The sequence below is a fragment of the Hylobates moloch genome, unplaced genomic scaffold, assembly GCF_009828535.3.
Source record: "Hylobates moloch isolate HMO894 unplaced genomic scaffold, HMol_V3 SCAFFOLD_3, whole genome shotgun sequence".
Taxonomy (NCBI): Eukaryota; Metazoa; Chordata; class Mammalia; order Primates; family Hylobatidae; genus Hylobates; species Hylobates moloch.
The window spans coordinates 142736613-142761474 of record NW_026652278.1 but is presented as its reverse complement, the minus strand read 5'-3'; the positions used below and the strand labels follow the sequence as shown (position 1 = coordinate 142761474).

At 38.8% G+C, this 24862-nt stretch overlaps 1 protein-coding gene across 5 annotated transcripts in view; it reads right to left on the bottom strand.

Moving 5' to 3' along the window:
- The window catches only part of FHIP1A (FHF complex subunit HOOK interacting protein 1A), a 275632-nt gene that overhangs the window by 36528 nt on the left and 214242 nt on the right, over positions 1 to 24862 (bottom strand). For all 5 annotated transcript variants that reach the window (XM_032148264.2, XM_058436820.1, XM_058436821.1 and 2 more), the window contains one exon: positions 7070 to 7237. In XM_032148264.2, the coding sequence (XP_032004155.1) occupies positions 7070 to 7237 (168 nt within the window). The remainder of the gene's footprint in view (positions 1 to 7069; positions 7238 to 24862) is intronic.

Below are 24862 nucleotides of genomic sequence, written 5' to 3'. Positions count from 1 at the left end.
TGCACCACACTGCTTTGATTACTGTAGCTTTACAGAAAGTTTTGAAACCAGGTACGGTGAGTTCTCCAACTTGTTTCTTCAAGTTTGTTTTGACTATTCTGGGTCCACTGCATTTCCATAGGAATTTTAGAGTCAGCTTATCTATTTCAACAAATAGGCCAGATAGGAGTTTTATAGAAAAGCACTGAAACTGTAGATAGATTTGTGGAGTATTCCTATATTAACCATATTAAGTCTTCTGGTCTATGAACATGGGATGTTTTCCCTTTTATTTAGGTCTTCTTTAATTTAAACAATGTTTTATAGTTTTTGCAGCACAAGTTTTGCACTTCTTTTGTAAAATTTATTCATATTTTATTCTTTTGATATTATTGTAAATTGATTTTTGTACATTAATTTTGTATCTGCAACCTTACTAGACTCATTCATTCTAACAATTTTAGTGCATTCCTTAGTTTTTTACATACAAGAGCATGTCATCTACAAATACTGATTATTTTACTTTTAATATAAATGTGTTTATTTCATTTTCTTATTTAATTGCCCTGGCTAGAACTAAGTACCATCTTGAATAGAATTGAGGAGAAATGATATCTTATCTTATTCCTTATCTTAGTGAAAAAACATTCTTCACTATTAAGTATAATGTTAGCTCTGACTTTTTCATAGATGCCCTTTATCAGATTGCTAGGAAGTTCCCCTCTATTTCTAGTTTGTTGAGTATGCTGTTGATAATCATGATGTTTTCCTTTATCTTGATACGATGTATTACATTAATTGATTTTCAGACTTTAAACCAGCTTTACAATCCTAGTTTGATAAATCCCACTTGATCATAGTGTATAATCCTTTCTATTTATTCTAGATTTCATTTGCTAGTGTTTTATTGAGAATTGGGGAGCCCATATTCATAGTAGATGTTAGTGTAGAGTTTTCCTGTGGTATCTTTGTTTAGTTTTGAAATCAGAATGACACTGGCTTCATAGAATGAGTTGAGATGTATTTCCTCCTCTTCTAATTTTTGAAGGAGTCTGTGAAGAATTTGTATTAATTATTCATTTTTTAAATTGATAAAGAACACATAACATAAAATTTAACATCTTAATGATTTTTAAGCATAGAAATCACTAGTGGTAACTATATTCACATTGTTGTGCAACAGATCTCTAAAACATTTACATTTTGCAAAACTGAAACTCAATAACCACTGAACAACTCCCCATTTTCCCTACCACCCAGCTCCTGGAAACCATCATTTTACCCTCTGTTTCTTTAAGTTTGACTATTTTAGATCCCTCACATGAGTGGAATCCTACAATTTGTCTTTTTGTGACTGGTTTACTTCGCTTCACATAATACCCTCAAAGATCATCCATGTTGTAGCATTTGACAAGATTTCCTTCCTTTTTTAAGGTTGAATAACATTCCATTCCATTGTATATATATAACATACTCTCTTATCTATTCATCCATCAATGAACAATCTAGGTTGCTTCAACCTCTTGGCTATTGTGAATGATGCTGCAATGAACATGGGTGTACAAATATCTGCTCAAGATCATGCTTTAAATTCTTTTAGATATATACCCAGAAGTGGGATTGCTGGATAATATACTAATCCTATGTTTAATTTCTTGAGAAACCTCCATGATGTTTTCCATAATGGCTGCACCACTTTACATTCCCATAAACAAGGTACAAAGGTTCCAGTACTTCCACATTCTCACCAACACTTACTTTTTCTGTTTTTTGGATAGTGGCCACCCTAGTGAATATGAGATAATATCTCACTGTGGTTTCGATTTGCACTTCTCTAATCTTTTCATATGTTTTTTGGTCCTTTGTATGTCTTCTTCATAGAAATATTCAAGTACTTTGTTTATTTTTAAGTTAGATTATTTGGGTTTTTGGCTGGTGGTGAGTTACAGAACTTTTTATATATTCTGGATACTACCCCTTATCAGATATACGACTCATAAATATTTTCTCCCATTCTGCAGGTTGCCCTTTCATCTTGTTGATTATTTCATTTGATATGCCTAAGTTGTTAAGTTTGATGTACTCCCATCTATCTATTTTTCCCTACGTTTCTGGTGTCATATCCAAGAAATTATTACAAAATCCATTGCTATGAAGTTTTCCTCCATGTTTTCTTCTAGGAGTTTTGTAGTTTCAGATCTTATGTTTAGGTCTTTGATACATTTTGAGTTAATTTTTTATATGGTGTAAAGTAAGGGTTCAACTTCATTCTTTTGCATGTGGATATCCAGTTTTACCATTACCATTTGTTGATGAAACTGTCCTTTCCTATTGTGTAGTCTTGGCACCCTTGTCAAAGATCATTTGACCATAATACAATGGTTCATTTCTGTTTCATTCTGTTTCCTATTCTGTTTCCTTGGTCTTTATGCTAGTACCACACTGTTTTTTATTAGTATAGCTTTGTAATATGTTTTAAAATAAGGAAATGTGAGCTCTCCAACTTTTTCCTTCTTTTTCAATATTATTTTAGCTATTCAGGGTCCCTTGATATTTCATATAAATTTTAGGAATTTTTTTCTATTTCTGCCCAAAAAATGCCATTGGGATTTTGTTACAAATTGCATGGAATCTGTAGATTGCTTTGAGTAATATGGCCATTTTAATGAAAATAAGTTTTTCAATCCATGAACATGGAATGTCTTTCCATTTATTTGCTCTTCTTTCATTTCTTTCAATAATGTTTTGTAGTTTTCAGTGCACAAGTCTTTCACCTCCTCAGTTAAGTTTATTCCTAAGTATTTTATTCTTTTTGATGCTATTATAAAGAGCTTTTTAAATTTTCCTTTCTGAATTGTTCATAGTTAATATATAGAAATTATTTATGTGTGTTGACTTTGTATCCTGTAACTTTACTGAACTCGCTTGTTAGTTCTAACAGTATTTTGGTGTCATCTTTAGGGTTTTCTATATATATGATTATGTTGTCTACAAACAGACACAATTTAACTTCTTTCTATCCAATTTAAATGCCTTCTATTTCTTTCTCTTGACTAATTGCTCTGGCTAGGACCTCTAAGTGGGCATCCTTGCCTTGTTCTTGATTTCGGAGAAAAAGCTTTTAGTCTTTCACCATTGAGTAAGATGTTAGCTGTGGGCTTTTCATATAAGGCCTTTAATATGTTAAAGTTGTTTCTTTATATTTCTAGTTTGTTGAGTGCTTTTATCATGAAAGGGTGTTGAATTTGTCAAGTGCTTTTTCTGTATCAATTGAGATGACCCTATGGGTTTTGTCCTTCATTCTGTAAATGTCGTATACTGACTGACTTTCATATGGTGAAGCATCATTGCATTCTAGGAATAAGTCACACTTGGTCATGTTATACAATCCTTATCATGTGCTGTTTAATGCTTTTTGCTAGTATTTTGTTAAAGATTTTTGCATCAATAGTCATCAGGGATACTGGCCTCTAGTTTTCTTGAAGTATCTTTGTCTAGCTTTGGTAGCAGGGCAACACTGGCCTCATAAAATTAGTTTGAAAATGTTCCTGGATCTTCAAGTTTTTAGTTCAAGGAGGACTGATGTTAATTCTTCTTTACATGTTTGGTAGACCACTAGAGTGAAGCCATCTGGTTCTGGGTTTTTAAGATTTTTCAATTATCATTACAGCTTTGATCTCCTTACTTGAGGTAAGTCTGTTCAGATTTCTTTTTTTATTTCTTCATGATTCAGCCTTGATAGGCTATATGTTTCTAAGAATGTATCTAGGTCTTCTAGGTCATCCAGTTTGTTGGTGTATAATTGTTTGTGATATGCTCTTTTTTATTTCTGTGGCATAAGGTGTAATGTCGCCTCTCTCATTTCTAATTTTAGTTATTTGAGTTATCTCTCTTTTTCTTAGTTAATCCAGCTAATGGTCAATCAATATTGTTGTTGTTGTTTTAAAAAAACAAGTCTTGGTTTCATTGGTTTTTATATTCTTTATTTCATTGATTTTTGCTCTGATCTTTATCATTTCCTTCCTTCTGCTAACTTTGAGTTTAGTTCATTCTTCTTTGTCTAGTTTCTGAAGATGTATGGTTAGGTTGTTGCTTCAAGATTTTCTTTTTTAACCTAAGTGTTTACAGCTATAAAATTCCCTCTTAGTACTGCTTTCACTGCATCTCGTAAGTTTGGGTATATTGTGCTTTCATTTTCACTTGTCTGCAGATATTTTCTAAATTCCCTTGTGATTTCTTCTTTGGCCCAAGAATGTGTTGTTTAATTTGTATGTATTCATAATTTTTTCCACTTTTCCTTCTGCTATTTATTTCTAGTTTTGTTCCATTGCAGTCAGAAAAAAATTGTGTGCTTTCAATTTTCGTAAACGTGTTAAACTTTGTTTTGTGACCTAACAAGTGGTCTATCCTGGAGAATGTTCCATGTGCACTTGAGGAGAATGTATATCCTGCCATTGCTGGGTGGAGTATTTGGTATATGTCTGTCAGGTCCAATTGGTTTATAGCGTTGTTCAAATCCTGTTTCCTTCTTTATCTTCTGTCTGATATTTTTATCCACTATTTAAGTAGGGCATTGAAGTCTCCTACTATTATTGTGCAGCTGTCTATTTCTCTCTGTAATTCTGTCAATGTTTGCTTCATATATTTGGGAACTCTGATGTTACATGCATATATATACACATATATAATTTTTACATGCATATATTATATATAATATTTATATCTTACTAGTGAATTGACCCTTTTATCATTACATAATGTCATTCCTTATCTCTTGTGTCCTTTTTTGTCTCTTTATCTTAAAGTCTAATTTTTAAACATAAGTACAACCACCTCTGCTTTCTTTTAGTTACCATTTGCATAGGATATATTTTTCCATCTTTTGATTTTCAGCTTATGCATGTTCTTAGATTGAAAGTGAGTGTCTTTTAGACAGTATATGCTTGGATCTTGTTTTTTATCTATTTAGCCAGTTTATATCTTTTGATTGGAGTGTTTAATCCATCTACATTTAAAATAATTACTGAGGTGGAAGGACTTACTATTTCCATTTTGTTGTTTTCTGTGTGTCTTACAGCTATTTTATTCCTCTTTTCCCAATAAACAGACAGAACGTAAGAAGCAATGTGAAGCAAGCAATTCACTCTTTTCTTTCCCTCACAAGGTAAAAGTCAGTAATTGGAGTTTTCTCTGGATCTTGCCACACTGTGTTGGGAAGTGGGCACAGCTAGAGCAGGTAATAATGCCACCAATTTTCCTGCACACTTCAGTATGTCTCTTCTTGGCTTTGTGCTACAACCTCTTAACTGGTGTTCTTACAAAGTTTCTGAAGTTCTTACAAAAGTAGTTTGGTCCATAAATTTTTGTTAAGTGGTTTTCTCTGTGAGGGAATAAGGGCCTGGGTCTTCCTATTCCACCATTTTGCTGACATTACTTTTTAACTAGTGCCCAAATGTTTGATAGAATTCACCAGTGAGGCCATCTGCGTCTGGGCTTTTCTTTGTGAGTAGTTTTTTAAATTTCTATTTTAATCTCATTTTGATATAAATTTATTTAGATTTTCTATTTCATAAGTTTGTGTTTTTCTAGAATTTGTCTATTTCATCTAAGTCATCCTTTGGCATACAGTTGCTCATAGTAGTCATTGTTTTTATTTCTGTAAGGTTGATAGTAATATCTTCTTCTTTCATTTCTTATTTTAGTAATTTGAGAGTTCCCTCTTTTTTTCTCAGCCTAGCTAAAGGTTTGTGAATCTTGTCAAAGAACCAACTTTTTATTTCACCTATTTTCTCCATTTTTAAAATTTTCTATTTCATTAATTTCTGCTTTAATCTTTATTGTTTTCTTTCTGCCTGCTTTGTTTGCTCTTCTTTTCCAGTGTGTTAAAGCAGAAGCTTAGGTTACTGCTTTGAGCTCTTTCTTCTTTTTTTAACATATGTGTTCACAACTATATATTTCCCTTTAAACAATGCTTTCACTGTATCTCGTAAGTCTGGGTATATTTTGTCTTCATTCTCATTTATCTCAAGGTAAATTCTCATTTCCCTTGTGATTTCTTCTTTGACCCACTGATTAGAAGTGTGTTAATTTCCATATACTTGTGAATTTCCCAAATTTCTTTCTGTCAATAATTTTTTAATTTCCATCCATTATGATCAGAGAACATTCTTTGCATGATTTCAATCCTCTTAAATTCACTGAGGCTTGTTATATGGCCTAGCACATAGTCTGTCTTAGAGAATATTCCATGTACATTTGAGGAGAATGTGTATTATGTTGCTGTTAAGTATAGTGCTAATTGAATATTTTCTCTAGTATAACATTTTAATTCCTTTAAAAGATTTTTCCCCTTTTTTTAAGTTATTTTATTAGTGGTTACTCTAGGGCTTCCAGTATACATTTTAACTTATCAGAATTTACTTCAAATTTACATTAAATTAGCTCTAGTGAAATATAGAAATATTACTCATATATAAGTCTATTCCCTCTTCCCCTCTTTGTGCAATTATTGTTATATATTATCTCTATATATGTTACAAACCGAATGATATATACATTCTCATTCTTTTGCTTTTAAAACAAGAATTGCAATTAAATAGAGACAGCTTTGGAGGGGGAGTATTTTTCAAGTTAATCAGGGCTTCAAAATGAAGAATGACCACCCACAACTTTCCAAACTTCCATTTCAAGAAAACTCATGGACAGGAATATGATCTCTAACACCCAGACTTGATGCACTCTGCGCTTAAGCCCACATGTTCCCCTGCATCTTGCCCCCACAGAAGTGCATTCTGCTAGTTCTACAGAAGAAAGTGCTAAAACAGAGAAATAGCGAAAGATGTCCTAGGAAAGGCAGTAAGTGTTACCTCTTGGCAGAAGGATCCCTGAGAGCAAAACACATTATTCCATTCATCTCTACCCAAATAGTAAGAAGGTAATGGCCACAAAACAACAACCACCAAAAAAAAAGAAAGAAAGAAAGAAAGAAAAAAAGAGAGCAAAAGAGAATATTCATAATTTCATTCCCAAAACAAACTCTCCTGAAATCTGTTCTGAGTTGTAAGTTCCCTTCCTCTGGCGCTCTCCTTACCCGAAATGGGGTGTTGATTCGACTCGTGAGAGTGTCTAGGATGTGGACATTCTCGTGCTGGTGCAATAGGATAAAACGGAGGAAGATCTCAAGTAGTGCTGGCTCGGAGATGCTACGCAGGAAAAGGTCCAGATATGCAGTTGTGGTCATGACCTCTTCCACAGTCACCTAGGACCAATAACAGAGTGAGCACAGGTAAGCATCTTCTTGATGCTGTGATACACGCCTCTCCCGTGGCCCCTAGCCTCACCACAGTGACCTCATCAAGGCAAGAACACGCCTGCCCACGAAAATACACTTCAGAGCTTTATTGAAGCCCATAACCTATTCACATTCCACAATACCTCATGCTGTTTCTGCCGTTTAATTCAAAAAGGAAAAAGAAAGGCATAAAGAATCAATTCAAGTGTTCTGGTAACTCTAATCATCAAATGCAGTTCAAATACCATAAAGATTTTAGAGTGTAATCAAAAATGAAGAAAAAAGATAATGGAAAGTATTTACATGGTTAGTAAAGGATTAATTAGAAAGCTCGGAATAACTTGTTTCATTATCAATCATTCAATAAACATTTATTGGGGCCTGTTATGTACGAGGAGCTGAAAACATAAGAACATTATGTCCAGAAAGATGAGCTATAACAAGCAAAATGATAATATAAATTGCAAAGGAGTGGTACAGACACAAAGTGCTACAGATGTTCAGATGTGTTTCTGGAGAGCTGCATGTCAAATTTTTTATAACTGAATAATACACATAAAATGTTATTTATAAAGTACTATAAGAACTTACTGCTTATGAAGTTAACTGTGACTTTTTTATAATACAAATTAATATTTGCTACCAGGTGTAATTTTATCATGCAGTAAAATGTCAATTTTTCAGTGAATAAGACTCTGAAGAGCCAAGTTTTTCAAGAAGCCAAGGATTTGATGCTTCAAGTATCAAAATTCTAACCTTAAACATTTTTATTGGGAGTATTTTAAGAGCTAGCATATACATCTTTGTCCTCCTAAGATGAGAATATACCATCTCTTGATGAATAGAGGTCATTCCCAGGGTCATCAATTTCCATAAGGAAACAGCCACGCCTGAATGCATGAAAACCACCAGAGAAATAGTTCAAACTTTCAGATTCTAATACCACACACCCTAGAAATCTTAGCAATCCCTCCACCATGAGTCAAATGCACTCAATTCTAAACAAAACAGATGGCAATACTTTTTGAGTGATTTTTATTTTCCCTTTTCCATTTTTTAAAATCTTCTTTCATTCTCTTCCTTTAAAAGTGTTAGTTGTCACATTATCTTACGGTTACTGGGCCATCCCTTTTATATTCCATTCCTCTTCCCCTTTTAATTTTCGGCTTTTAAAATCCACAGATTAGTTTAGAAACCAGATGTCCAGATCTGCTACATAAGTGTAGATGAGCCCTGAGTGGATACATCTGTGCATAAAGGCTTGGTGCTATCTATTTTGGCTGTTTAAATTACTTTTAAAAAGTTCTTGGTGCTCAGCTATCTTCTGGATAGATGAGCCCAGGTGGATAAGATATTACCAAGTCAGTGTGTCTGTTTTCTTTATCTAAGCAAGGCATGCTTATCCAGTGCATTAGTATCTAACAAGAAGTCATTCCACAGTGGTCTAAGTACATATCATAGCGCAAATCCCCTTCCCCTAGCTCGGTGCCAACAATGCAAGCTCTCAGACATTCAATACACCACTATGTCATCTGACCAACTGTAAAGAGCTCTCTGTGGCCCAAATATAGCAACAGAAATAGGTAACCATCAACCATTTAACAAATAAATTGCATTGGGAAGAGTGCTTTTCATGGTCTGCCCCTGCTTCTGAAACAAACTACTTCCATCTTTGTGTTTCCTGATGTTTTCTAGTCCCATATATGAAGCACTCCTAATGCTGCCCTGGGATGCACACTGTGTCTTTTCTTTATTACCTCAATGCAATGCACAAAGCCTGGCACATAGAACGTACTTCTTCCTGAGTGAATGATAGCCCCAAAGATCTAGTGATTTATATTTGCCAGAGTTTAGTTTCACTTTTAATTGTCCTTTATCCTCTACATGTGTCCTGAAGGCCCCACAGACAGTAGAGACATTTTTTATAAAGATATCTGTAATAACTGATGTCACCAATCATAGCTAAGGGGGAAATGACTCACAACAACCCTACAGTAGCTCACATCCACTTCACTGCTGCAAACTTGGGATCCTTTAGCAGAAACTTAATCCTAAATGATTTAGGCAAAAATCTAATTCCCCAACAACCTTGATCACTAGAAAAATGTTGCATAATCATTCCAAACAGGCCATGTATGTAGTTTCTGTAACACAATATTTTCAGCTTATCTATGGAACACTGCTGAACTGACATGTTATACAGAATTCCAGCCTTTGTACCAATAATGTAGCATCAGCTTTTCCCCCCTTAAGTCACACATGACCTTAGTAAGCTTGAAAGCACAGCAATCAACTCCTTAGACTACAAGTCTCAGTCTTTGCAGGCTAACATGAAAGGAGGGCATTATCTATTGTTTACTACTGTTAGGCTGGATAAATGAAAAGATTTCATTTCTTTTTAGAAATCAAAGCTGTCATTTATAAGCTAAGAGGATTTAAGAAAGCACTTGGAGGGACAGCATTTACATAACATGCTATAAATATTAAAAACCCAAGTCCATTAAGCATTAAGTTGCATATTTTTATAAACTGAGATCATACTCACCTTAAATTAATACCCAAACCAGGAAAATCTGGCTCCCTTCTTCCATCTTTTCCTTCTACCATATCCTCAGAGCCTTTAGGAGCTTTTTATACCAGAAAATCTTTTCCTGTCCCATTATCTTACTTTCAGAAACTTCCTCTAATCCCCCCAAATAGGCAACCTCCTTAACAAGGATGAGACCAGATCCTAAGTGTGATCACTGTAAAGCTAACAATAAACCACCTGGTAAAAGATGCTCTGCTGTGCAGAATGTAAAATGAAATCTTTTGCTAATGCCCCAAAGAAGTGTTAGCCAGACTGGAAAGTAGCATCTTCTTCATGAACCCATTATGGAGGACAATCAGCTGCTAATATAAGTAAGACCTCTGTCTTAGAGATGACTATCAATATTTATTTAACTTGTTCTATAAAGAATTGCATGTAGCTACAAATTTACATAGAAATACTAATAGAAACAGTAAATGATGTTCTACCTTACTGCCATATCATACACAATAATAAAGTTTAGGGATACTAAAGCTTAAGAATGTTATTTCATACTAAAGGTGGGCCACAATGACTGAAATAACCTAAAGAAAACTCAGTGTCCACAAACGAGTAATTATCCCTGACAAGATAAGAACAGTTGTTACTCTAAAGAATGTATCTGCTTAAGCACTATTATGTGATTACTTTTCAACCCAAGTTCCAGAATAGAGGCCTGACTCAGGTACTTGACTTTACTGCTATTGAGTCCCGTTTAGTCCATCCTTGGAAATAAATCTTTCTCTGCCCATCTTCTCCACACTCCTATCACCCTTGTCCGGGTCCTTCTTCATGCCAAGAATCTTCACCAATCCCTTAAGCTGGTGTTTTTGAAACTATAGTTTGAGATCCAAGAGTGGGTGGTCAATTCAGTTTATTATTTCATTAATGGTTTAGACCAGATTCCAACAGAAAATATTAGAGTACCCTGCATGTAGTAAGGGCAAGTCCTGTTTTGTCAAACTTGTGTATACATATTTTGTTGAAAATATACATAATGCAATACATTAAATATATGTGCTTTGCTTGCAAATTCAGTAAATATACATATATATGCAAACATACAAAATATTATTTCTGACTGTGAGCTGCAGCCAAAAACATCTGAAAAACACCACAGGAGCACAGTTCACTATCATCTATGCCATCCTTTCACCCACCAGTTCTCATCACCAGTTCTCTATGCTCCAGGCTATAACTCAGCATGGTCTGGCCTGCACACATAGGTGAGATCAGTTTTCTGAACAGGATGGCAACTGAATTTACAGTCAATCTACTCTTTTTTGTCTTAGGCTAAGAGCTCCAAAAGTATGTTTTTATTTTTTATTAGAATTTCAAGCTTCTCAGAAATAGGCAAAATGGACGGTGTGTTTTCTTTTAAAAAGGAGGTGGGTGGGAAGGGAAGAGGTGACACCACGCATCACATTCTACTTCTATAAAACCAAAGCTCTCTAAAAAAAATTAAAGCCAGAACCAAACCCAGCCATCATGCCCACAACTGCAGCAGCACATTAACTTATTGCACAGTGTAGGAGTGAAATTGAGCATATAGACATTCTGACCCTTCTGTAATCAGCTCTAGTTGGGCGATCCCATTTGCATCTAAATTAGCACCAGAATCCTCCCTGTAATGGCAGGTTTATGTGTGTCCTGAAAAATACGTTTCCAAGCTGCTAATTGTTTTTTCTGTGATCTAGTCACATTGGAACAAACAGATGGATCCTACCTTCTGTCACTCAGGCAGGTGGCAGGCAGGGGGGTCAGGTGACTGTGGCACCCTCTCCAAGTTAGAAGCCACCCTTCCTTGGCTTTTCCTTTGATAACAGAGGAAAAAACTAGCTAACTGCTGGTTCACCTGGGTTATCAGTGAGTCATCAGCCCCAGTGGGTCCAACCAGAGTGAAGCTCCCACTGAAATCAGCAGAGGGGAAAAGAATGACAAGCCTGGATCACACGAAACAGGAGTGAAAGGGTCTTAACAGGGAACACAGGCTATGAGCCTACCCGCTGCTGCCAGAGCCAGCCAAGCCAACGGACAGGTGGGAGGCACATCCACCCACCTGCAGCCAAGGGCAGCAGCTGGAAAGGCTCTTTGCAGCCATCTTCTCCCCTCCAAGGACACGAAGCGCCAAGAAGAACATTTAAGTACAAAAGGGAAGACAGACGCCCTGGTTCTCAGCAAGCAGCTCTACTGTTTCAGCCAAAAATTCAGGACAGAAAATGTTCAATGACTCCAGATCTGAAAATAGTCTGCAGTTGATGATTCCGGCTCCCTCCCGTCAGCTCCCTCCCGTCGGCTCCCCTATGCCTCCCTTCTGCTCCCTGACCTCTAGGCCACACGCTACACTGCTAGCACCGCCAGAGGCCAGCTGGGGAGGTGAATGGAGGTGACAGCCAAAGTCAGCAAGTTTGCTGATTTATTCCTAAAATATTTGAGGAAGGAGGAAACAGAGTGGCTATGATGAGGATTTCAGTAACATATTTTGAGGAAAGTATATTAAAATAAAAGCCAATCTCTGCCATTTTTCTCCCAGCATTTCTTCAATGGATCTGTAATACATTAAATATATTAGTATAATGAATTTATACCTTCTGGGAGAAAAGGGAAGCAGTGAACAAACGGCTTTTCAGGGTCCTTCCAGGCCCTGAATAGTGAAACACCACTCATCTCCCCAATGGAAGTTGGAGCTGGGGTCTGTCTGCCTGGGGAAAAACCTGGCACAAAAGGCACACGTGGGAGGCAGTGCCACTCATACCACAGGCAGTGGTGGTGCTCCCAAGTGGCTTCCTCACTGAGCGCTGCTTCCCTGGAGCTACTCTCAATGCATTTAACTGGCCCAAATTTGAGGTACCTGAATAAACACTGACTACCTGTCCCCGAAGTACAAACTTTATTATCTGGGACTTGGTTTATTGTTTTTCTGCATTTCCCATTTTGTTCTCAGTGTTCAGATTACCTTGTCATGAATATTGTCAACTGCTATGGATGCTGCCCCTTTGGGGTTCCTAACTTTTCCTACACCTCCTCGCAATGGGAACATATCAGGAATGGCCCTATTCAACAAACATTTATGCAGGTGTGAAAGCTCTGTACTGGGTGCTGGGGACAGAAAGATGAAAAAAAAACACAGTTCTGAATGTTTTGCTGTTGTAAGCAGAAGGCAAATGCATTACGAAATTCTACTTAAGACCTGAACCTATATGAGGTCTATACCAGAAGTTATGTTAGCCTTGCAGAGAATATGGTTGCCAGCTCCGAGTAGAAAATGAGGTTTTGAGGAAAACAGCAAGAGGAAGATAATAGAGAGTGGTTTTCAGAAAAAGGAGAGGCTTTGGAGCTACACAAACTAGAGTTCAAATCCTAACATTTATTACCTGTATAATCTTGACTGTGTTATTTAATCTCTCTAAGCCTGTTTCCTCCTCTGCAAAATAGGGATAATCAATATCTTTGAAAGTATTAAGAGGATTAAAGAGAACGTGCATAAATCTCAACACATGGAAGGCACTCAGTAAAGGATGGCTATTATTTCCTGACTTGGGTCATCAGTTTAAAATAAGCCAAATTGAGGCAAAAAAAAAAAGGACCAGGAAGTTGGCAGGAGTGTTGGTGGCAAAAGAACAAAATTTGCCTGTCTGTACACATTTTCGGGGGTGGAGGGGGAAAAGTACAACCCCCCCTTATAGAAAATGAACACCTCATCCATTTCCACTCCCTCCGCATTCCCTCCCAGGCATTTTGTAGAATCAGAAGATTTTGAGGTGGTCACAAGGGATGGGCTACATCAGCCCCAAAGATCCAGTGTGTCCTAGAACAGGCTGTGGTTAAGAAGGGACACAGAAACTCCCTAAAACATATTTTCATCTGTATTTGCCAATGTTAGCCAATCTAAACCTGATTCTGATCACACAGGACAAGCTGACCAATACTGACAGAACAAGAATAAAGCTGTCATTGCCAATAAAAGTGGTCCTATGTCCAATGGCCTGATGCTGCAACTAGGGTTGGCCAAGTTGAAGGGTTACTGCTTTCATCACATCCAAAGTTATTTTCGCTTGCTTATCATAAACCTCTCACCTGGGAGGATTCAGCAAATGGCTATGTGTATAGCCTCCTTTCCTATACTATGTGTGCATAATTTGTACCCTACAGCTTCATTATAATTTATTAGAGTATAATGCAGTATATGATCCATTATACTTGAACCTCATCTAATAAAGTTTAACTATTGAATACCCAAGTACCCCATAAGAAAGGTAATTCATAGCATGGTCTTGAGGTAATAATTAACAAGGAAATATGCAGGCATTTTGGCTCACGGGTATTCCAAAGATCACTGGTTCTTCTCTTTCCTGTTTACTAATTGTTCCAGAAAGAGTCCCTTTTTGATTCAAACTTCTTGGTTGCAATTTGAGAAACAATACAAACGACATTACTGACCAGTTATTGAGCACCCAGTATGTAACTAAGGAGTATTCTAAGCATATTGTTTCAGTTACTTGAGTCCCAACAATCTTATGAGAACTAACTCCAGATGGTCCAAGCAGAAAAGATACTTACTGAAGGGGCGTCTCACAGAATCACCAGAAGGCTGGAGAGACAGGCTTAGAAAGAAAAAGAGGTCTGGTGCTGGGCTGCCAAAACATAAACACCCACGACACCCTTCTTTCAAACTCAAACAGAGATTACACGGCTTCTTTCGGCAACACAGCTTAGTCGAGGCTCATAATCTTTTGCATCAGAAGAAAGTACTCCTCATTATAAAGGGAGATTCCACCTGCTGTAATTTAAATTGTACCTTACCCTGCCCTCATCTTAATAAGTGGTGATGGAGAAATGCTGTCCCCCCAAAACTCAACTTTCCTATTCCAGAATTCTTATTAAACCTCTCAGACTCCCCTTTTCTAGGCTTTCAGTTCCCCTTCTCGGTTTTCATAATATATATATTCATCCTTGAAGATTGCAAACTTACTGCAGAAATGACTACAACTGACCTGCAACATGAATTCTCAAAGGACCTGATGCACCGCCAGGTACTCAGAGTAATCAATAAATGTGTCAAGATGGAAATCAGCAGCCCTGTTACTAATAAAATCACTGGATTTTCACAGCCCATGTTGGGGATGCCTTCCTTAGCAGGGTAGTTATATTAATTTTACAACGCCTGAACAGCAGGGGAAATTTTCCATTTATAGTGAACAACATTTCATTGAAAATACAGAGCGTAACTCATTCCGTGCTCTTTAATTATGGCAACCTCGAAAAGTGATCCACTGGAAAAAAAAAAGAAATGCTTCCTCAGGCTTCTCCCTGTTTATCTTCCTGATTAATAAGACAATACTACTGAGTGCTGATGAGACTGACTTTAAAACCCACAGTGGAGGGGAAATGGTCCATGGGCCGGAACCCCAACCAGCAGCTTCTCTAGAATGAAGTATCTGAGAACCACTGCAAAAAGGCAGCATCTAATGCCTGCCATTCCATTCCATGCAACGCCCCCAACTCCTCCCCCACCGCCCCCCATCCCCTGCCACACACACACAATCTCCCTGATGGGTTAAATGTATCATTCGGGAGTGGAATTTAAGTTTAGACCAATTTTCCTAGACACTAAAACTGTAACAAAGCAAGCTCTGATGATAAAAGACAGATTTCACTCCTAGCTTATTTTCCATGAGCACTGGAAAGACCTCAGTACAATGGGAAGGCAGAAAACACACACATATCTGCCCAAACAAATTCAACAATTGCAGTTATCCTGGTCGTTTCTCTCTGTTGTCCCAGACCTGCACATCATCTGGCACTGGATAATCACAGAGGAGCATCCCATCAGAATGATTGCTGCTTTGCCTCACCTGAAACGCAAGTCAGACAAAAATGAGGGGACAGCAAGCCCTCAAAAAAAACAGTGTGGGGCGAGAGAAAATTATAGCAAGAAGATAAAATAAATAGACTAAACTCCTTCTCTGTTTTCCTTGCTTTTTCGTTTTCCTACTTGAAGAAAAGCTTGCAGGGCCTTTGTTGCTGATAAATTTTTAATGTTCTCTTAGGAGAGTACAGGGAAAGAATAAAAGATTCACACCAACTTTCGGACCAGATCTTCCCTCCACTCTCTGCATTTGTTTCCAAGATGAATACCACCTGGCTGCCTTAGATAAAGTGGGGTTTTGTGTGGGTTTTTTTTTTATTCTCTGTGTGTAGGGAAGGTGGGACCCTTTCTATCTTTTCATAATTCTGATGCTTAAGAACCCAATAGTTTGGTACCATTATCTCCCTCATGCACTTGTTGAAGTTGAAAAAAAAAAGATACCTAATTTTCCATTTCAAATCAGAGATCAATGTAAGCTTAATTTATAACACTAATTTCCTTTCCTACAATGGAAGAGAAGTGACGTGAGGTGCTACGGAGAGGTCAGGGATGAGGAGACTGCAGGGCCTGTAGATCTGCTCAACCTCGGAAAATTTACTCTGTGCCTATTTGTGATAAGACAATGCACACAGTTTTGTCAGCTAACTTCTATTATTTTAAAAATATAAAACCAAGCAAGAAGAGCTATACTAGAAGAAGGGGTAGAATCAGGTATGTCAGGGTCAAATGCTTAAGATGACCTCTAGGCTAGTTGAGACTGCCCTCTGAGCCACAGCCAGCCCATATAGGGCATTTCTGCAAATTAGAAATAGATCTCTTTGGGCAAAGTAGCCCCCCAGGCCCACAGTTTGGTAAGCAGATGGCTTGGCCAGAGAAGAAGGTGTCTTCTGCCAATTAGATAAGGGTGCCTCTTCCTGTGGGTGGACACAGCCCTATGCCAGGACACAAAGTCTGGCAAACGGAACATGAACACCATCTCTCCTATCTGCACCCTCAGCAGGCTGCCCTTGTGCAGTAGACAACCTGCCCAACTCTATGCAGTGGCCCTGCCAAGCCTGTGCCTTCCCAATAATTATAATAATAGAAATTTCCAGTTTCCCATCAATGGAAATGAAATTTTGTTTACATGTAAGAAGCTTTGAGGTATATGGCAGGCACTACTAAATGTCTCCCCAATATTTATTCTCCCTCTCTTCCTTGGGAATAAATCCTGACTTTATAATAAAAAACCACATTTCCCTGCTTCCTTTGCATCTAGATGTTACTATGTATCTCTTGGCTAGTGAGTTGTAAATAGAAGTGGTGTGCAGAATATGAAAGGATCATTAAAGGGAGTTTTCTGTAATATAAAGGGAGTTTTCTGTTATCCACAGCTAAACGTTAGGCACACCAATTCGGTGTTTTCTCTGAGTAAGAGAAATAAGATATGCTTTGTAAGTAAATTGCTATAGATATCTCAACCCCAGCAAACACTTAGAACAGTGCCTGGCATATATTGGATGCTTAAAATATATATGTTGAATGAAATAATTAACAAATGAATGTTTTAGAACTAAAGAGTACCAACTAACATTTATTTGCAGCCCATGATAAAGAAATGTAACATCAAGTAACAAGTAATCTAGTAACATTCCCCCATTCAGTGTTTTCAAACTTTTTAACACCATGACTCATCAAAATAAAAATATTTTACAATAATATCTAGTACTCACCATTACTAAGTGCAATGCACTCTGATATTTTCTATTTTATTCAACTTTAAGAGCTAATTGTGACCTACCAAATTGACTTCATGACTTACTCATTCAACAACTCAGTATTTGAAATCTGTTTTAAAATATACACTAGACAGATTAACTCCTCTATTAGCTTTTCTGTTAACTAACCAATAAGAGACAACGCTAACATTTAATTTTTTAAATTAAAAACCAAAAATTTTTTTAAATTTACTGGAAAAAAACAGTGGCACAAATGACCAAAACACTGCCTATATTTTGTTTGCTATTTTTGTACAACAGTTAAATATGATCATGGATGTCTTAAGAAGTCTACAACATAAAGCAAGTAATGAAGCTGTCCTGGAAACCCCTCCCTGAGAGCTGGCTAGCTGACCTGTCCTTCTCAGGTATCAGCTCCCGCTTCCTGTTCCACTCTGGCACAGGGCAGCATGCTCTCTCAGCACTCATCAAAGCCAGGCCATCCTTTCTCCAACCTGGGGTTCATAACCTTCTACCCTGGGTGCTTAAGGTACTTGCATTAACCAATCTCTTTGCTGATCAGGGAATCACAAATGTGCTTTCTTTCTCAGCCAGCATTCTCTCAGGGTCTCCAGATGATAATTTAAAGAAGAGAAAAACATCATGGAGTAGTAGAAAATGGTCTGCAATGGGAATGAATATAAGACATTTGCATTTTAATTCTTAGCATCTGGTGACCATGGGCAAGTGAAGTAATATTCTGGTGTCCCAACTGCTACAAATGGAAAACAAGCCTGATGTCTCAGGCCTGCATACTATGTAATCTACCGCAGTGAGTTGACATGTGTCAATGAAGAAGGTTAACGATGAGATGTGAAGGCTTCTGTGAAAAGTGCCTTCCTCCACAGATTTTGGCGAGCACATAAAGAAGTGAGGATCTACAGGATAATAGAAAAGCACTTTGGAACACTTAGAGGACCTCTAATGCAAACATAAAGCTACCAAACAAACCTTGTAAACATAATCAAATGTTAAAGAATTGAAAGATCATCTGCTTCATATCCTCTATTCCTCTCACAAATATTAAGCTCACAGACTCTGAACATTTCTTTCCAAATCATGAGCCTTTGTTTTCTCTGCTGTAAAATGATGATGAACTAGATGACCTACCCTCTCTGTTACAAAAGTCTGTTCCAAAGCATTCTTTGATTCCATGTCAGTGACATAAAACTAAGTGCTAATCTCAATTCTTTGCCCTGGTATTTTATTTTCCAGCATAACCAACACATCACTGTATTCTAATATAGTGATAAGAGTGCTAGCCACTTTCTTTTGACACATCTATTTAACCAACTGCATATATATTGAGTGTTTTCCAGGTGTACAATATACTAGCAGCTAAGGATACACAGAAGAAGTATAAGAAACATTTATCCCTCAAAAAACTTACAATTGGCAGATAAAGCTCATTTGATGAACAAGTGCTAAGCAGTGCAGTCCTATGTGAAAGTTCATTGGCAGTTTGGAGATGAGAGAAGTCAGCATATGCTTCAGTGCAAGGCTTCTGCCCACAGCGGTGCTTGTATTGAGACCTAACAGATGAATACACTTTTTTTTTTTTTTTTTTTTTTTAAGACAGAGTCTCGCTCTGTCACCCAGGCTGGAGTGCAATGGCATAATCTCAGCTCACTGCAACCTCCGCCTCCCGGGTTCAAGTGATTCTTGTGCCTCAGCCTCCCGAGTAGCTGGGATTACAGGCACACGCCACCGTGCCAGGCTAATTTTTGTATTTTTAGTAGAGATGGGGTTTCACCATGTCAGCCAGGCTGGTCTTGAACTCCTGACCTCAAGCGATCCCCCCACCTCAGCCTCCCAAAGTGCTGGGATTACAGGCATGAGCCACCACGCGTGGCCCAGATGAGTACACTTTGAATGAACAGGCAAGAAGTGGAAAGGATAATCCAGCAGGAACATGGGAGCAAGAATGAACTGTTCAGAGGATGATGAGGGCACTGATCAGACTTTACATCTGCATTTGAACATCATGAAGGGAAGGAAGGCTCATAGGCAGGATGGGGCCATATCAGGAGAGGTTTTTAAAACCAGGTTAAGGACTCTGGATTATCTTCTGCAGGTCACGGGGACCATGATAGGTTCTTGGTGATCGGAGTGACATTTAAACCACTCCAATGTGTTTTTTTTAAGTATGAATTACTACTTCCAAATCTGCTAGAACTTAGGTTGAATTTATGCAGACATGATACAGTAAAATGAAGTCTCCAATCCTCATGTGTCCTCCCACATGCAGGATCTCCTAGCAGCGTAATTCTGGTCTCTCTCTGACTCCCCCTGTAATTCTTCTCCAGGAGAGGAGGAGTAACTTGTCATTTTGTTGAGCTTGGGATTGAGCCTGTCCCTTCCTCTCTTCTCCTGGGAGCTAGGCTTCTACCAGAAAGTACATATTCAGGGGAGGGCACAGAGGCTCACGCCTGTAATCACAGCACTTTGGGAGGCTGAGGCGGGCGGAGTACTTGAGGTCAGGAGTTCAAGGCTAGCCTGGCCTACATGGTGAAACTCCATCCCAACTAAAAATACAAAAATTAGCTGGGCATGGTGGCCCATGTCTATAGTCCCAGCTACTAGGGAGGCTGAAGCAGAATGATCACTGGAACCCAGAAGATGGAGGTTGCAGTGAGCCAAGATTGTGCCACTGCACTCCAGCCTGGGCAACAGAGTGAGACTCTGTCTCAAAAAAAGAAAGCACTGGCCAGGCGCGGTGGCTCACGCCTGTAATCCCAGCACTTTGGGAGGCCGAGGTGGGCGGATCACAAGGTCAGGAGATTGAGACCATCCTGGCTAACACGGTGAAACCTCTCCTCCACTAAAAATACAAAAAAAATTAGCCGGGCATGGTGGCGGGCTTCTGTAGTCTCAGCTACTCAGGAAGTTGAGGCAGGAGAATGGCGTGAACCCGGGAGGCGGAGTTTGCAGTGAGCCGAGATCGCACCACTGCACTCCAGCCTGGGTGACAGAGCGAGACTCCGTCTCAAAAAAAAAAAAAGAAAGAAAGAAAGACATATTTGTCTCTGCTCTTCCCCACCACAGCTTCTATAATGTGTCTGGGTGAGTGTCTGTCTAATTCTAGGGTTAAATATTGGGAATGTTTGCCTACAGGGGTAAACTCTATTCTCTGGTATCAGTTTTACTGGTAATAAAGATGGTGTTTTAATCTTCCATCTGCCTCATTTTTTGTATTTCCCAACTTGTCACAACTCAGATGGGGAGGAGAGCCCTTTATACCTCAATTAAACTATACTGACTTTTCTGAAACTGCAGTACAGATCCTCAGCCGTGCAAATTCAGTTTCCACTGATTCACATAAATGCTTTATACTCTAGACTGAGTGCTTCAATGAAATGGAACTGTACTCTAGACACTGCCAACTGATGGCAAATGACAGAAGGGACACCAAGACAAACTCATGGCAACACACAGGCAATACTAACAGAGAACCCTGCACAGGAAATTCTAAACTGTAGTTGGGCCCCTACCACCCTCCTGTCACCCATTCTGGCTTGTCCTCTTCCCAACTTCCCAATAATCTAACCTTTCCTTTTCTGGGTGTCCAAACTCCACACCAAACCATGACACCAGGTGTAACTTATGGCCAAAGTAATCCCCAAATTATATTTTCTCCTCTCCTCTACTAACCCCCTGTCCACGCTGTTTACATAAAAAATCTGTATTCTAGGCCCTCTGAGTTAAACAGCAGGATGTATACAAAATGAATAATCAGTGAAATGAACTATTCTAGAGAGTGACTGCATTTTAAAGGATTAATTTGTGATGAGACTCTAAATTATAACAGGTTGACTATGTGAGGATGAAAATTCTGAGTATACCCTTCCCGGATGAGCCTCTGTCAATACCCCCTTGCCATCCCCACCAAAGGCTAAGTGGACATACAGGCCATTATTATTAATTACTACCACTATTAATAGTAGTTCCAGAAATAGCTACCATTTATGAAGTACCAGCTCTGTGCCAAACATTTTATTAGATGTTTTACATGTATTATATGAATTAATTCACCTTGATAGAGTAAAATGGTAGGTAGGTATTAGGATTCTCATCTTACAGCTAAGAAAAGTGAGGCTCAAAATTTTGCCCTAGAAGCACACAGTAAGTGGCAGAAGCCAGATTCAAACCTAAGTCTACCTGATAATAAATTTCATGTTTTTTACACTATTTTGAGAAGAAGACATCAAGGCAAGAATTCTAACAATTTCCTGGCATTTTTGTCCCCTGCCCTCTGAAAACACAGCAGAAATCGTTTGAAATTGAATATCTGTATCAACCATTTGGAACACATCATCAAAGACACTGTCTCCCACTCTAAGAGTTCAATTGATGGCGTTTTAGAGGATTTATAACCACTCCCTGCCCTTTTACCTCCCTGCCATCCTTCTGCCAACCAATTCAGCTACATTTGTCAGAAGAAAGCTGTTCCTAGTGACAGATCAGGATTTACTGCAGAAAACAGCTTCTGCAGAGAACTCACAGAGCACCCTACTCCTGGAAACCACAGAAAGAGGTGACATTCATTATTAAAATGATAAGAGGGGGAAAAAAGCTTTATGTGAAAGACACCCACTTTCCTACTGTCACTGGGACAAGGGCCAACAATATAGAATCAATGCCCTCAGATGGGTACAATTATGACAATACATTAAGCTGCCACTCAGAGAAGCATTAACTTCTGGCCCTCACCGCTCCTGGCAATCCCTGAAAGTACTCACATTCCTCAAACCTGGGTCATGCACAGGGACTGACTCCACCAGCATCTCTGAGAGATGTAAAAATGGAGTCATTTAGACACAATAATAACTTTATTACTCTAATCACAAAACAGTGCAATTCCTGCTCCCTGGGCCCCAGGAGAATACTGGTTATCAAATATGGATCTCCAATATTCAAATAATTTAAAAGCCAGAAAATGTACATCAGACTGCCAAACTTGATTTGAAATTCAAGGTTCACAAAACTTTTTTTTTTGAGACAGAGTCTCACACTGTGGCTCAGGCTGGAGTACAGTGGCGTGATCACCGCTTACTTAGCCTCAACGTCCCAAGGTCAAGCAATTCTCTCACGTCATCCTCCCAAGTAGCTGGGACTACAGGTGCATGCCACCACACCTAGGTGATTTTTGTATCTTTTGTAGAGACAGGGTTTCATCATGTTGCCCAGGATGGTCTTAAACTCCTTGGCTCAAGCAATCCTCCTGCCTCGGCCTCCCAAAGTGCTGGGATTAGAGGCATGAGCCAGCGTGCCTGGCCTTACAAAACTTTTTTTGTTTTTTTGTTTTTTGTTTTTTTGAGATGGAGTCTTGCTCTGTCACCCAGGCTAGAGTGCAATGGCGCAATCTCAGCTCACAGCAACCTCCGCCTCCTACGTTCAAATGATTCTCGTGCCTCATCCTCCCAAGTAGCTCAGACTACAGGTGTGCACCACCACACCTGGCTAATTTTTGTATTTTTAGTAGGGACAGGGTTTCACCATATTAGCCAGGCTGGTCTCAAACTCCTGACCTCAGGTGATCCATCCACCTCGGCCTCCCAAAGTGCCGGGATTACAAGCATGAGCCACCGCATCCAGCCTGCAAAATATTTTTAAGAATATCTTGTGGCAGTGGTTCTCAACCCAGGTTCCATGTTAGAATCACCTGGGGAGTTAGTTAAAAATACCCATGCTCATGGCCTATCCTGATCCAGTTAAATAATTATCTCCAGGTCTAGTGCCAGGCATCCTTTGTTGCTTCTGATGTGCACCAGGCTGTGGACCACTATCACAAAGCCTCCTGGTCATTATGACCATCAAGTACAACTACACTACACAGGTGCTAAGGTGTCACTTAAGATATTTCAGTGACGGAGTAACAAAAGCTTTTTTTTGGGACCTAGTTTTTTGCTGAGCAGTACTCTGTAAATATAAAGATGACCAATCACACTCTTCAAAGAAAATTCAAGCCCAGGAGGTTAATGGGCATTTCAGATCACAGGGCAATGTCAGTGGTGAGAGCCCTCGGCCTGCCCTGCCCATTCAGTCATCAAGTTATCCCGCTTGACAGATACTGTCTTCTACCACCTGCCACATGAGATAAATATTTTCCAGAGCATGTAAAAAGATTTAAAATCTCCATTGAAGGAAAACAAAGGAGTAATTTGAAAGCTTCTAAAACTTCATTATCCATTGGATAGTAGAATGCTGTACATTCTTGAATAAGTTAATTGTCCAAATGAGCACTAGCGGGTTTCCCAGAAATAATAGGATTTGACTAATTCCCAACTAGGATGGAAAGACCCATTACAGAAGAGCCAGTGTTTTAAATTAATGAGTACAAGAATCCAAGCACTGGTTGAAAAACCAAGATTGTAATACAGCAGTGGTTCTCAGCCCTGGTTCTATGTTAAAATCACGTGGAGAGTTACCTAAAAATACCCATGCTCATGCCTTTCCTGATCCAGTTAAATCCAGTTACCCACTTTGTGACCTGCCTTCCACCACTAAAAAGAAGCACGGTCAGTAAGGTGTCACGTCTCTAGCACTATGAAGTACAAAGTGACCCTAAATTCATTCTGTGCTGCTACTGCCACTCTCATGATAAAAAGGATTCCATGTGAGAATGTGCAGATTCATTAAATAAAAATATTGTTCCTTTCTTCTTTTTAAAGCAAGGCCACCCAAAATTTAAGCCTGAGAGCCTCTTCTTAGATCCACTAGATGGTGCAAGCTCTCTTTTTCCAGCAGACTTACCAGGAGGAAAGAACGTTAAAAAATTAATATGGGAGGCTGAGTGCGGTGGCTCATGCCTGTAATCCCAACACTTTGGGAGGCCGAGATGAGCATATCATTTGAGGTGAGGAGTTCGAGACCAGCCTGGTCAACAAGGTGAAACCTCATTTCTACTAAAAACACAAAAAGTTAGCCGGGCGTGGTGGTGCACATTTGTAATCTCAGCTACTTGGGAGGCTGAGGCGGGAGAATTGCATGAACCCGGGAGGTGGAGGTTGCAGTGAGCCGAGATTGTGCCACTGCACTCCAGCCTGAGCAACAGCGCGAGACTCCATCTCAAAACAAAAACAAAAACAAAAACATATGGGTGCCCCCAAGCAGCCCATGCATTACACAGGATCCTTGAGAGGAAGGGGAGTTGCTGCCTCAGAAATCTATTTTGCAATTAACAAAAACATAATAAAATTTTTCCTAAATTCTTCTTTGGGAGCTCAGGAGTTAAACCTAGGCCATGAAAGGAATAATGAAACTAAGATTTACTTCCAAGGTGCCTAGTGGAAAGAGATGATACTGAAGCCTGGAGATCTGGGTTAGGTCCAAGCTTGACACGATGTGAGCATAAGCAAGTCACTTAACCTCTCTGGTCTTCAATGCCTTTGTCTGAA